This window comes from Hemicordylus capensis, chromosome 6 (genome assembly GCF_027244095.1).
Source record: "Hemicordylus capensis ecotype Gifberg chromosome 6, rHemCap1.1.pri, whole genome shotgun sequence".
Taxonomy (NCBI): domain Eukaryota; kingdom Metazoa; phylum Chordata; class Lepidosauria; order Squamata; family Cordylidae; genus Hemicordylus; species Hemicordylus capensis.
Window position 1 is genome coordinate 140,821,292 of NC_069662.1, and position 15,459 is coordinate 140,836,750.

At 43.1% G+C, this 15,459-nt stretch overlaps 1 protein-coding gene and 1 long non-coding RNA gene across 4 annotated transcripts in view; one reads left to right on the forward strand and one right to left on the reverse strand.

The window, feature by feature from the left end:
• Positions 1 to 15,459, forward strand: part of ARMC3 (armadillo repeat containing 3) — a 102,534-nt gene that overhangs the window by 65,397 nt on the left and 21,678 nt on the right. For all 3 annotated transcript variants that reach the window (XM_053260701.1, XM_053260703.1, XM_053260702.1), the window contains one exon: positions 12,623 to 12,872. In XM_053260701.1, coding sequence (XP_053116676.1) covers positions 12,623 to 12,872 — 250 coding nt within the window. The remainder of the gene's footprint in view (positions 1 to 12,622; positions 12,873 to 15,459) is intronic.
• LOC128329458 (uncharacterized) overlaps positions 1 to 15,459 on the reverse strand; it is a 118,349-nt gene that overhangs the window by 60,540 nt on the left and 42,350 nt on the right. The gene's annotated exons all lie outside the window — the stretch shown is intronic.

The window sequence follows — 15,459 nt, forward strand, 5'->3', positions numbered from 1 at the left end:
TACATCTACGCTCCTTTGTAGCGATTTTGGTCAGGGACCTATCATTGCTGTTCAGACATATGAAAAAGCATGCATCTTAAAACAAATTATTATTCCATTCAAAAAGTATCCATTTCCTACCTAGTTTCATATAGTATAAAGAAAGAGTGCTGTCCAATTAATGTGTGCTAATAACATTTCTTTCCTTGCCTCTCCTGAGGAAAGCAAACTTGTATTAAATTAAATATGATAGAGTTTTTCAAATTAAACATTTGTCCATTGGGGAAGATGCCACTGTCCTGTTATTATCTCCTTCCCTGAATCATAGCTTTATGTCAAGCTTTAATGTTTTAAGACTACTTTCTTGTTTAGGCTTGTTCATATAATAATTATTAGGCTAGGACACTTGGAAGCTGTATGCACTCTCATTTTGCGATCATGTTTGAGGGGGAAAGCAAGGTTGAAGCGGGAGGAAGTGGTCATCTGGAAGAGAGGGGCTGGGTTGGACAGCATTTCCTCCTACCTCAGTAAAGTGCTGGGTACGAGAACTTGGTACAGTGGCACCATCTGACCCAGCTTCTCTCTTCCAGATGGTCACTTCCTCCCACTTCAAACTTGCTTTTCCCTTCACATACAATCACAAAATAGCTCCTGAGCTAGAGTCAAACACTTGTCCTATCCTAATAATAATTGTGTGAATGAGCCTTTTAAGTGGCTGGCATGAGGGAAATTACTCAGAGTAGTCCCACTGAAATTAGTAGGACAAGTTAAATATTGGCTGACTTGGCCTAATTTTAGTGGGGCTACTTGACTAATTTTCCTCATCCTGTCAGTCAGTGTCCTTTAAACAGTCCCTGAAACTAAACAGCACACTAGCTTTTGTGCATTAGACCATGGATTCAATATGGTGGACTGCCAATTATGCAATAAACTTGCACTGCCCCACTTGCCTGACTGCTTCAGGATGCTGCTTCAGTTTCAGGTTGCCACACTTTGAAGCAGGCACAGGCAAGGTAAAGCACAGAATTGAATGGCCAGACTTTCAAAGACCACGGGCCAGATGTTCAGCCTCCCAAATGAAGACCAGATTTTCTGAAGGGCCTGAAGAAAAGCAGGTAAATGGCAACTGGGTTGTTTGGCAGCTTCAATCCCAGTGTCAGGTGTGAACATGACTCATATCTGGCCCTAAAGAGATATCCCAGTCACTGCTGTAAAGCCTATGGCCATCTCCTCAGTAATCTAAAGTGTACGATAGTTCACCCCCATCAATCCAATGCTGAAATAATCAAGGCTGTACCAGGAGTTCAAGCTCAATTTAATAGGCAGGACCCAATTTCTGCATCGCTTGGTATTAATTTACAGCATCGCTGCCATCTATTGGTCATTATGCCATTTTCTTCTACAATTACCACATTTTATAGCGTTTTAGTCATACATTGCCTTGCCTTTTATTAAAACAAAATATATGCATTCTACCTGCTGTTAAATGTAAAACGAGGCACCTAGTTGCCTTATTGGTGCTATTTATATTTTAACAAGCTCTCAAACCCTGCTGACATAAACAGCTACTGTACTGTGAAATGAAGATTGGGGTAACATTATATTGGGTTTATATTACCTTCATAAATATTAATTATTCTTGGTAACAAGTTATTATTGTCAATTCTCCACTGTATGGAAGTTCTAGAATAGGTGAGTTTGTTTATTTCATCTGAACTAGTAATTAAGGTTGATCTTTTTCCCCATTATGTATACATATGATCTATATGGTGTTTTGCTTATTTATTCATAAGAGTTAATATCTTGCCCTTCTGTCCCATTTTGAACTCTCAGTGTAGTTTACAGTTCTGGAATAAAAACCAAGAACAATACACATATCAAATACCAATTCAGGTGGACCTCATTATCCGTGGCCCTGACATCCGCGGTTTCATGTATCTGAGGTTGGGCAATGGAGACCCAACCTCAGTATATATGTGGTTTTTAAAAGGGTTAGTACCTGCAGTTTCTGGGTGGCCAGAAATATCCTCCAAGGTCATTTCCAGCCACCATTTTGTTTAAAGGAGCAATTTTGTGGCTCTTCTGTTTAAAACAATTTCTCCTACATTTTTCTTCTATTAAGCAAAAAGCAGCCATGGGAGGAATCTCCTGCCTGCAGGGCACAGGAGGGGCCTCTTATTCCCCTCTTGCCAATCCTCACTTTCTCCACTGAAAGGATCTGATGGTTGCTTTTTGATTAACGAGAGGCACCTCTCCTTTTAAGTACACTTCATAACCATGCATTTAGGTGATCATCTAGATCTAAAAAGAGGAAGAGGAGATCAGCAACAATACTAAAAGTAGTGGTGGTGAGGGGCAGGTGAATAGAGGATTAAAAGGCCTGGGTAAATAAAGTCTTTGACTAGCACTGAAAAGACTGAAGATATGATCCTTGTCTTCTCAATATTTGGTTTTGCTTTGGCTTTTGAATCATTTCTTAAAATTTATTTTGCTATGTAAATTGCTTTGAGAACTTTTAAATTGAGAAGTATATACATTTTTAATATTAACTTTAATAATTGTATAGCATTTGCACATATGTATTGCGTATTAAAATTTCTGTGCAAATACATGACATATTTGCTAAGTATTTGTAGAAATTCTGACTGTTTCACTGAGTCCTTTAAAAAAAAAAAGACTAAAGGTAATATGGCAACCAAACCCCCACCCCCAAACTGTCTTTGAATAATACCTGTATTACTGAAGTTTGGAATAAGCTCCTTGTCTCTGTTGTAACAATGTGACTTAACACTGACCCCTAGTGACAGCCTGCAGAACTTTACACAAAGTGTATGTCAGTAATAGTAGCATCCTTTGTACAAGATGATGTTATATTAGAACATAAGAACAGCCTTGCTGGATCAGGCCCAAGGCCCATTTAGTCCAGCATCCTGTTTCGCACAGTGGCCCACCAGATGCCGCTGGGAGCCACAGGCAGGAGTTGAGGGCATGCCCTCTCTCCTGCTGCCACTCCCCTGCAACTGGTACCCAGAGGCATCCTGCCTTGGAGGCTGGAGGTGGCCCACAGCCCTCCGACTAGTAGCCGTTGATAGACCTCTCCTCCATGAAGTTATCCAAACCCTTCTTGAAGCCATCCGGGCTTTATGTTGGCTGTCACCACATCTTGTGGTAGAGAATTCCACAAGTGGATTATGCGTTGTATGAAAAAGTACTTCTGTTTGTTGGTCCTAGATTTCCCGGCAATCAATTTCATGGGATGACCCCTGGTTCTCATGTTATGTGAGAGGGAGAAGAATTTCTCTGTATCTACTTTCTCCACACCATGAATGATTGTATAGACCTCTATCATGTCTCCCCGCAGTCATCTTTTTTTCTAAACTTAAAAGCCCCAGGTGTTGTAGTATTGCCTCATAAGAAAGGTGCTCCAGGCCCCTGATCATCTTGATTGCCCTCTTCTGCACCTTTTCCAGTTCAACAGTGTCTTTCTATTAGATGATTGACTCATGAAAGAGGACACAGAATGCCTCCTTATCTTTTTGGGACTGTGTTCAGAAGGTTGGGGGAGTTACTATGTATATGAGTATTTATCAGGTTTCGCTATTCTGGCCTGAATATAAGCATCTGGGCTGAATATAAGATGTCACATATGTGGGACTACAGAAGACCAACAAAGAAGAAAAAGTATTATACCTTAACATTAAACACGTTTATTAGGAAGCCTATTTCCAAGTAATTAAGTACCCAGGACCAGGACCTAAATCTGCATCCTAAAAAGATATGATTTGATTGTTTCTCAAAACAATGCCCTCTAAAGCATTTTAGCTTTTTAAATATTTGTTCTATTCTAACGTATTTACACTACCTAGGGATGCACATGTCAGGTGGTGTAGAAATACGATGGATAGATAGATGATAGATAGAGTAACTATGGCTCACAAACTACCAGCTGGTTTTCCTCATCAGTAGGAAATCATCGCTCCTAAATCCCAAATCTGTATGTTCCTATTTAAGGTTGAACTGAACTTCTTTTCTTTTTTCCACATTAACTGGGTTGGAGCATGAGCCTATGGAGACCATTTGTTCCTTGTTGCTTCTTTTAACTTCCTTTGTTGCTTACATAATGGAGTTTAGGGAAGCTGCCGTTTGGCTGCTGAATCCTGAAAACCAACTTTGAAATGGGCCTTTGGCTACAGAATTTTCGTCCCTATTCTTTGTGCAATCTAGAACAGAGAATATGTGAACTGGAACACCATTAAAGTAACTGATTTGTTTCTTTTCAGTGCTAAAGACTACATTGGCTTCTATATTTTTTAGTCAAATCTCTTTGGGTTAATCTGTTTCCTGTGCTTCACCATTAAGAATTTCAACAATTTAACTTTTACTTGTTGTATTGTTTTTATGCCTGTTTTTAATATGGTTTTATATTTTTAGCTTGATGTTTTTATTGCCTTTTTATTGTATGTTTTTAACTTTTGTAAACTGCCTTGGGGTTGTCTTTTAACGAAAGGCGGTATATAAATGCAACAATAAATAAACAAACAAACAAACAATGACACCAGTCTTTCAGTAGGGATGTGCATGGAACCGGTGGTTCCGCTGGTTCAGCGGCAGTGGGGATCTATCTCTCCAATGGGGGAGGGTGCACTTACTCCTCCTGCCTCAGTTTCCCTGCCAGTGTTTGTTTTTGTAACAGCTAATTGGGGCAGCAGTGTACCTCCCTGCCGTCCCATTGCCCCCATTGGCCGGATAGGGCTGGAAGTTCCAAACGTGCCCGTGCATATGCCGACATGTGCAGGTATTCTGGAATTTCTGGCCATATCCGGCCAACCGGGGCAATGGGGTGGCAGGGAGGTACGCTGTCACCCTGATTAGCTGTTACAAAAACGAACGCCGGCGAGGGGAAAGCAGCGGGAGGGGTAACTGCACCCTTCCCTGCTCTTAAAGCAGTACCCCCACCGCCTTCCAGCCTCCCCGCCGCGGTTCCGTGCACTTCCCTATCTTTCAGTGCAGAGACTGCCTGACTATTTGGATTTACACTCAAAAGAAGAGTCAGAGTCAATTAATCTCATTGGAATTCCAGACTAGAGTGCTTTAAGTGTAGAATATTTTTTTCTCTCCAACTTGTTCTTAGCCTCCAGAATAGCCTGAGGAAAATATTAAGTAGTATTCAGTTCTTCTTCATGGTCTCTCTGTCTGTGTCGTCTCACATGGACAACCAGGCCTGCACAGAGCTGCATTCAGAAGCTTCTAGACTCTAGAATCTAGAGCCTTGCAGAGCATTCTAGCCCTTACCTTTGAGCATAATCTCATGTGTTATGTATGACTCTTTTCAACTGGTACTTCAGCAGCATAATAAGGAATTCTCTCTGGAGGTCTGTAAAGATATTCCTCTTCTTATGTTCAAAAAACATTTTACCTCCGATTTCCTCTTTTCATCATGGGGATGAGGCCAACCTTGTGACAGAGCATCTGCTTTGAATCCAGAAGGTCCCTGATTCAATCCCTGGCAATCCAGGGCATTTTCCAGATTACACGCTGCAACATACTCACAACATATCCGCTAAGTGCCCGTCCCTATTGCCTGTATTTCCACATCGGTGTCGCTGTGTTGTCAGCATGGTGCCGTTCATCATTTCCCATGCCTTGATTTGAATTTTAATAATGCATTTTTGCCCTACAACATTGTAAATGCGCTGCAGGAAAGTAGCTGTATTTTTCTGTTGTAGGGAGCCTTTCCTCACATTTTATGTGTTGTAGCATTTTGCAGTATGGACTGTTCTCCCACCACCACCGCCCATGCTTGCTTCCTCCATCCCCTCACCTCAGGGAGAGAAACAGGCAGAGAGAAATCTCAGCTTCCCCCTCCTTTCCTCTCCACAGATCTACCACACATCTTCCTCCTCCTCTTGCTTCCAATATAACTTGAGTTTGTCAACACAGAAGGGGAGGGGAGAGCAGCTGAGCAGATTTCTGAATCCAACCCTTTCTCGTGTGCTTTTTACTGTAGAGGAAGCCCATTGAACTAAATCATTTACTTCTGTGCAATCCCACTTGCTTAAGAGCCTCCCCATCTCTTACAACTTTTAAAAAGGCAGTCAAACACATTTATTCACCCAGGCTTTTAATTAGATACTGTTTTAATGGTTTGATGATTTTTAATAGCTTTAACATTTTAAATTTTAAATGGTTGTAATGTTTTTATTGTTTTGTTGTAAACCGCTCAGAGACTTGTCTTTTGGGTGGTATACAAATATGTTAAATTAATCAATCAATAAATACTACAAGGCAAAGAGCAGGATGTGAGAACAATCACTTACTTAAAAGGAAGCCTACTGAGCTGAATCATGTTTCATTTACTTCTGTACAATCCCACAGCCCTCACTGGAGGAGCGCTCGCTTCCCCTCCATTTCTTCCCTCCTGTTTATTTATTTATTTATTTCTCTGGAGGTGTGCCACCGCCATCCTCCCTCCTTAGGAGAAGGCCCAGCAGGAGGGAAGCAGCGAGGGCAGAGAGGAGAAAGGTGGAGAGGAGAAAGGTGCCCCACAGCCTCCACAAGGCTCCCCAGCCCTAGCGAGGCTCTGCCTGGGGCACTGACTGAGGAGGAGTGGCGGAGGCTGCTGCTGCTGCTGCTGCTCCCAGTAGCCCCAGCAGGGGAACTGAGGGTTTGCTGGCTGCTGTTGCCATGGAAGAGAGCACCCACCTGGGTGCACCAGTTCTTCTCTTCCCCCTTTCCAGACTTGCCACAGGATTCCCTTTCAGTCCCCATTTATCTCATACACACACACACACACACACACACACACACACACACATAATGTCGCACACACTCCACAACTCCATTGGCCCAAATGAAGCAGGAAGAGGGGCAGATAAACACATTTCAATGAGAATATGGACACTCCTGCCTGGGAAATACGTTTCAATGGATGGAAACATGAAGGGCAACCAGCTTAAAATGAAGCATTAAATATAACCCTGTACTTTCGTTTTGAAACTGTTGCACTATTCTGTTGCGCTTTGTTGTAAACTGCCCAGGAACCTAAGTTTTGGGCGATATAAAGCTATGTTAAATAAATAAAATAAATATTCCATCACAGTTTGCAACACATTAACCTTTGCAAATCGTGTAGTCTGGAAAATGCCCAGGCAGGGCTGGGAAAGACTCCTGCCTGAAACATTGGAGAAGCTGTTGCCAGTCAGTGAGCTATTCCTAGCACTGAGCTAGGAATAAGGCAGCTTCCTATTGCCTTTGTTTTTAAACAATAGAAAGAAAGGAATATTTTGGAGTTTATCAGAAATCATCTCCTTTCATTATAATTTACTTCTTTAAGAGAGAGAGAGGAGGGAATATTTCATTTCAACAAAATTAATCTCCTTTCATCATAATTCACTTTTTAAAAGAGAGAAAACTGTTTTACCTATGTTTTTCATCTCCTTTCATCATTAAAAGAGAACTTTTAGGATGAGCATGATATCAATGTAAATAAATAAATAAAATAAAAACCTCACTATCTGCAGATTCGCGTATCCACGGATAATTGACACCTGACCTCAGCATATGCTGGGGGGGGGGGGGCGATGGCAAAAAGGGATTAATTTCACATATCAGCAGGTTGGGGGAAATGACCTTGGAGGCCATTTCTGGCTGCCATTTTATGATGAGGAGATATTTTGTGCCTCATTATATTAAAAATAGCATACCCCCTGCAACTTTTTATGGAAAATGGGGAGTTTGGGCCTTGCAAGGGGCATAATTGGACTGCTGAAGGCCTGCAGACCATGATAGGGCACTTTATTTAGCTGGTTTTTTGCAGGCTTTTGGTTGGTTGGTTGGTTTTTGCTATTTTGCAGCCTCTGGGAACCCAACACCCCCCCCACACACACACACAATCTCATTGACTTTAATGCCTCACTATCTACAGTTTCATTATCCACAGATAAAGCGGAGAACGGAACCCCCATGGGTAGTGAGGTTCTCCTGTATTTACTTTCACCAAAAATAAAAATAAAAAAGAGAGGTGAATTTCTTTCAGACACCCACAAGTGCAATTCCAACCAAAAACCACATTGGTTTTGGTACTTGGGTCAGGTCTTGATTTCTATATCTTATTGTATGAGCAGTTCACCTTGGTTGCCAACTCTCACAGGACAGACAGTTCAAGCCTCAGTGCCCAACTATGGTCCCTGCACCCAACCCTCACTGAATGGGCAATTCAAAATCTTGGTACCTACCACAAGCCTTCATACTTACCTATATTCACCTGAATAAAAGACAACTCTGGTTTTAAGACAACCTCCTTAAAAATACAGGTTAAATAAAAGTTATATGTATTTACTTAAAAGGAAGATAATTTAAGATGACCCCCTAACTTCTAACATCAAAGAAGTTGGACAAAACCTAGTATTGGATTTAGGTATATATGGTAGTTTCAATACACAGACAATCCATGCTCAGTACCGAACCATAGTTCTTATTCCTAACCATCTATCTCTATACAGACAGACGGTACAACACCTTGGTACCTAACACATATCTTGCTACCCAGCTCTCAATTTATGGACAATCAGAGCCTCAATACTAAACTGTGGTCTCTGTATCTAGCAAGCCTTAGCATCTCATCTTCACTGTATGAGCAATTCAAAGCCTTGGGAACTGGCTATAGCCTCAGTACCTACCCTCTTCTTCATACAGGTATGTCAGAGCTTTGAAGCTCGGCTACATTATTGCTACTTATTTGTGTCTAGATATCTAGTACTCACTGTATAAATAGTTCAAAGTGTAGGTACTTAAAGCACCTGGGCTTCTAGTGCCTATGTCTCAATGCTTAACATTCACTATCCAAATCACTCATGCCACCCAGGCTCTGAACTAAGTTGGGCACTGGGCAGGGCCTCAGGTCTGGACTGTAGGCCTCCTTGAAGGTCCTTAACCAGTGGTCAGCTTGAACAACTTCTGAAGCCTCCCCTGGATGCAATGACTGATCATGTTTTTCAAAACTACCTGCACCAACCTCCAAGTAGAGTCAGCTTACTAGTCCCCCACGTATGTGACTGCACATAAACCACAAAAAAGAAAGACAGGTTGCTTATTTATGAGTGGCGTACTTGGAGTGGTCCACAACCCACTCACTTTCCCACTGCATGTATGTGGATGATGCAAAATGTCTGGCGGTGTTCTACAGAGGAACTGAGGGAAGGGTGTTCGCCTTGCCCTCATGGCATGCATGAGGCTTCCTCACTTGAGGGCAGGGCCTTGATTATTCTACAAGGCTCTAGATGTTTCCAAATGCTGCCCTACGTTGGCCTAGATCTCTTGTATCTGTGTCTCCACAGATAATGACTTGAAGAATGTAAAATTACTGGTAAGCAACCTGTCTTTATCAATAGAGTGGCAGCCCATAGGTTTTCAACTGCTAAAAAGTAGAACAAACTAATTAAATATTTCACTACTTTAGAGCCATCATTAGAAACTAGTGAATATTAGTTGCTGCTTCAGGCCCCTTTCCCCCCTAGATGGGTAAAGATTAAAATACATTAAAGCAAAGATATAAATAGGAAAGCACACGGATAATTGAGATTTCCATCTGTATATTTCCTATGTTAACATCTCTGCCAAGTTTTGTTTAACAAACAGATGAGCCTAGTAAAAAATGACTATGAAACGATAGTCAGTTGGGCATATGCCTTATGTTGTTTACAAAAATAACATTATGAAGGCATATATGAGAAAAGGATTCCATTGCTTTGAGTTTGTTCCATTGACACTGCTGTTAGATGTGTTCAGCTCGAAGAAGTAGAAATCCATCTATCTTTAAGAGCAACATGCACAAGCCAGAGATCTAGAAAAATGACACATAATTGTCTTGAGGAAGCATCCCCTTATTCAGCTAAAGGAAGGAGAAAACTGATGGTTGTTTTTTCAGAGGGGTCCATTATCAATCGATAAGAGAAAATGTGCTTTTGGTATGAATGACTCATAATTTGAGAACAAAATAGCATTTCCTATTCTGCTCAAGATAAATGCTTTCTTGAGAGGGATAATGCTTTATGATTAAACAGTTTAAAAGAGGTCATGACAAAAAAAACGCACAGCATTTATTTCTTTTCTCAATCTTTCAATAGCAGGTTTCTGGATTTTTCTTGCTCTAAGATGTGTGCCAAGTTGTATTAAATCCCAGCATCCTCTGGGAAAGTAATAAACTAGCATAGCTCCTATAATTTGTATCTGTTCCTTTTGCTCGGTTGACTTCACTTTCTTAAGATAGGGAGAATGTTGGACTATTATAGCACCGTGGAAAATGTTTCAAACTGTTTTATTTGATGTGAAGTCATTTTTGAAGACTACTCAGCTCTGCTTTGCTTTCTCCTCTACCAGACTTTTACATCCTTAGCCTTCCAAGCCTTAAAATGCTAGTGCAAGAATCATGCAGCCCAACCCTATCCATGTTGACTCAGAAATAAAACCCACTGAATTCAATAGAACTAGCAGCCAAAATTGATGAGATGTTTAACTACATCTCATAAATGGTCCTGGTGTGCTTGCCTTTTCTTATGTAAATAGCATATGTATGGATTGGGACTACAGTGGGTGGTTGTTGTAAAGGACTTTGATCCTACTTCCTATTATGGTCCTGATCCAGATCAGGGGCCCTTGCATGTACTACTGTCATGGCCCAGCCTACCCAGCCCCGACTCACAGTAGTTTCTATGAGTCAGACAATGAAAAGGCAGGACCAGCACTATTTCCAGCCCTGGATCATGACACCAGGCTAGAATCGGAGGACAAAGGATCTGCATTAGTCCCAGTCCTGGATCATAATGACACCAGACTAGAAAGCTGAAAGAGCCCCAGAGCTGCAGGCCCCCAACAAAGCTCCCTCTTGGCCTGGGCCCAGTGTTCCCTCTAAGGCGTGTGCGCACGCTCACATGTTTTTGTGATCTCTGCTCAGTTAATTTTAGATTGCGCTCAGGCTTAATCAGGAAGGTCCCACTCTGAATGCATGGACGAACACACTGCCCTGACACTGCCACCCAGAACAAAACTCATTCCACACACACATGAAAAAAATTAGAGAGAAAACTACCTGGGCCCCGCTGAATCACCACTCCCAGAATCCACACCCACTGTGGAGTCAGCCTCTCATACACCATTATGCCCCTCCAATGACTTCACACGAGTTCTGACAACAAACTCGGCAGGAACAGATGGAGTGGAGGAGGAGTGCCAGACTCCAGAAGGCTGCCTTTTTAGGGCTTCCCCTCTCTAGGGAAGGAGGCGGAGCCCAGGAGGTATAATCTGGGCTCAGAGGTACTTTAGGGCTCAGTCTGTTTCTGATGTATGTTGAGTTAACCCCTACTAACTTGGCAAAGGGGCACCTTTTAACTTGGCAAAGGGGCACCTGTGGTGATTCTCTTTATTTAGCAGAGAGAGAGTAACTGGCCCTAGCCACCCCCAGCACAGTACCTCCAGTGACTGTTCCTGGTGTCTATCCTATGGTGTGTGTTTTTAGATTGTGAGCCCTTTGGGGACAGGGATTCATCTTATTTATCTGTGTAAACCGCCCTGAGCCATTTTTGGAAGGGCGGTATAGAAATGAATGAATGAAAGAAAGAATGAGTTACCCTGTTTCCCTGGACCTCTCCAGGGTGTTATGGAATGCCTTGCTCTGCCTTGCCTTGTCTTTACTTTGCCTCACCTCACCTTGTCTTTGCCTTACCATGCCTTTTCTTTGTCCTGTCTTGTGGGAAATCTGTAACTTACACTATTAACTAACTAATGTAGCACTAGTGTTACACAACCTTCAGGGACGTATTTTCAGGAGGCATAGTTGTCTTCAGAGGGAGAGACTGACAAAATCACCCCTCCCGTGTAGCACTAGTGCAGGGTTAGAGCATCAGCTCTGCATGCATCTGGATATCAGCCACTGCAAGCAGTAACTGTACACAGTGGCTCACATCATGTACAAATGTCTGTGCACATTGTCACTGGAGATGATGGGAGCTGCAGTCTAGCAAAGTCCAGAGACTCATGGTTGGGACTCCCTGCCTTAATGAATTTGTGAAAGTCCCACATCAATTCTGGTACCTTTAGAAATCAGTTTAAGTCATTGGAAAAGTGGACCATATACTGTGCAAACTGCCAGTATATGACCCCCAAATGGGTTACATACTGCATGTTGTAACACAGCGTGCATGCAGCTGCACAAGTGCACTCTTGCACACATGCAAAAGTGTGCAAATGTAGTTGTATGATAGTACAACCATTATTTCCAGTGGCCATACTAGCACAACTGCTTTTGCACAATTTTTGTGCATGCACAAAAGCAAACTTGCACAACTGCATGCATGTGTTACAACATCCATGGAAATGTGTGCAGTATGTGAGACCCCCATTCCAACCTCTTTCTCTGATATCTAAAGGCCCCACAATCAATGTGATTTGTGCACAAATACGCAAAGGCAGGTTTTCGTAACCATGAGTCCCCAGATGTTGTTGGACTACAATTCGCATCAACTTGAGCCACAGGGGCAGAAGCAGAGTATGGGAACCCAAAGCTGGGAAGCCCATATTAAGGGATGTTTTATTTGACTGAAAAGTTAACGTAGGTTTGGGGTTTGCCTCCTTTTGTCCACTGTTGTAGTGCTGTTGCTGAAGCTGATGGCATTGAACCACTGATCAGTGTTCTGAGTGCCAAGAGAGATGGGGCTGTTGCTAGTGCTACTACTGTCCTCACCAACCTGGCCACCCAGGAGCCGCTGCGTCTCAACATCCAGAGCCATGGGATTATGACTGCAATTGTCAAACCACTGAGTTCCACCAACAGCATCGTGCAAAGCAGAGCCGCACTCACTGTGGCTGCCATTTGTTGTGACATTGATGCAAGAATTGAGGTGAAGTATATTCATACAATATGCTGCCTACTTTGGAGCTTGTTATTAGAAAAACCTGATGCTTTTGCCTTTTGTGGCTTTCCTGGAGCAGTACATTTTCTTATGTTTCTGAGGAAAGGTCTGCTTTGTGGTTTTGTAATACCCATGCACACATCAGTTTGTAATAAGCTTTGCGAAGAGCAGAAAAATTGAGTTGTCTCTAATTCTCAGTTGTGTTTCTCAGGTAGGTTTGAGAAAGATTTGTAGGAGTTTTAAGCAGCAGGCAGTATAATTTTTTAAAATATACTGCAAACCATTTAAAAAATAAAGACAGGGATCCACATATGTTCTGTCTTAGTTATAGAGGCTGTTCACATGACCATTCATGGATAGGCCAAGCATCCTACCAGCCATACTTGGGCAGGTCAGGTGTGTGGCACACAGTGGGAGCAGGCAAGGCAAAGTCAAACAAACAGGATTCAGGAGCCAGAGATCAGTCCGTTGGGGTGATCAGTCCATTAGGCAAGTCAAAGCAGGCAAAGGGTCAGAAGCCAAAGATCAGTCTGTTAGGAGCAGGCAGGATCGAAGTCCAAAAACAAGCAAAGTGTCAGAAGCCAGGGAAACCAAGAACAGAGAGGAGGAGCAGAACCAAAACAGCATGCATCCACAGCATGTCCTTAGTTCAGGGGTCATGATCCCTAGACTCTGGAACTCCTCAGTGTTAGATAATTGGAGTTCATTGCACCATCCCCTTCTCCATGGCCCTGGGCCCAGGTGCTGACTGGGCCACGCTTTTTGAGGATATCAACAGCGGAATCAGCAGATCAGACGGGGCTATGGACATACTTAGCAATAGCAATAGCACTTACATTTATATACCGCTCTATAGCTGGAAGCTCTCTAAGCGGTTTACAATGATTTTAGCATATTGTCCCCCAACATTCTGGGTACTCATTTTACCGACCTCGGAAGGATGGAAGGCTGAGTCAACCTTGAGCCCCTTGGTCAGGATTGAACTTGTAACCTTCTGGTTACAGGGCGGCAGTTTTACCACTGCGCCACCAGGGGCTTGGCAGTTTTACCACTGCGCCACCAGGGGCTTGGCTCCCACGATCTTTCTTTGGTTCTGTATCCCTTCCAATCTACCAAGTACTGAAGAGGACCCCTGGAGATCAGAGAGTCCAGGATCTCCTGGACCTCAAACTCATCCTCACCATGTGTTGTTGTTGTTTGTTGTTTGTTGGTCAGAGAGAGCAAGGAACAGTGGAATACTGGGTGTACCTTCATCAAGGGAGGCAGGTGAAGTTGGAAGGCAGCTGGGTTGGTCACCTGGACAATCGGAAAGGGTCCTGTAAACAGAGGGTCAAGCTTTTGTGAAGGGCGAGTAGTGAGCAGGTATCTTGTGAATAGCCATACAGAGTCTCCCACCTGTATAGACAGTCCTGCTGTCCACTTCTTGTCAGCCTATGACTTGTAGGCTTTTTTAGCCTGTTCCAGGATGTCCTTCAGGTCAGTCTGCAGGGCCTGAAGTTCTTCTGGGAATTGGTTCATGGCTGGTAAGTTGGAGGGTAGACAAGGAGAAGGGCAATATCAGGGATGGAAGCCATAACTGGTGAAGTAGGGAGAGTACTGAGTAGAGCTGTGGGTGGAGTTATTTTAGTAAAATTCTGTAATCCAAAGTAAGTTTGCCCAGTTTTCTTGCTGGTATGAGGTATTACTATGGAGGTATTGTTCCAGGGTATGGTTGGTCCACTCAGACTGACCATCTGCCTGGGGTCGTATGCTGAAGAGAAGTAAACCCCCTACATCCAGTACCCAGAACAATTCTTTCCAAAACATGGCTATAAACAGGTTCCCTGTCCAATGCTATATGCTAGGCCATGGAGTCTGAAGATGTGCTGTAAGGACAACCTGGCAGTTTCTGGGGCAGATGGAATCTTGGAGCAAGGAATAAAGTGGGCCATCTTAGTGAAGGCATTAACAACTATGAGGATGGTGGTTTGTCACTGGGAGGGAGGAAGATCTGTAATGAAATCCATGGTCACAGTTTTCCATGGCCCTTTGGTGGTAGGCATCGGCATGAAAAGTCCTTTGGTGTTTCCTGTGCTGTCTTTTGCCCGTATGAATGTCTCAGTTGTGGTTACATACTGTTGAACATCCTCCTGAATCGTGGGCCACCAGAAGTCTTGAGTGACCTGGTGTGTGGTCTTATAGAGGCAGAAATGGCCCATGGGTTGGACGTCATAGCACAAGTGCAGCACCTGTAGTCGGGCTACCCCTATATATAGTTGAAAGTGCTGATACAATAGAACATTGTAGAGGAAGGTACCTGCTGGTGGTGAATTCGTCCCTTCCTGCATTTGGCAAATCTGGTCTTGTGCATTGGGGTCTTTTTGTTGTTGCTCACATACAAGATCTAACAGGTCTGAGTCTTGTTGGGTAACTGTGAAATTCTCGGGTCATAAGCAGTGTTCCCTCTAACAGGAATTCCCAGATGTTGTTGACTACAACTCTCAGAACCCCAGCCAAAGGCCATTGCAGCTGGGAATGCTGGGAGTTGTAGTGAACAGCATCTGGGAATCCCTGTTAGAAGGAACACTGGTCGTAA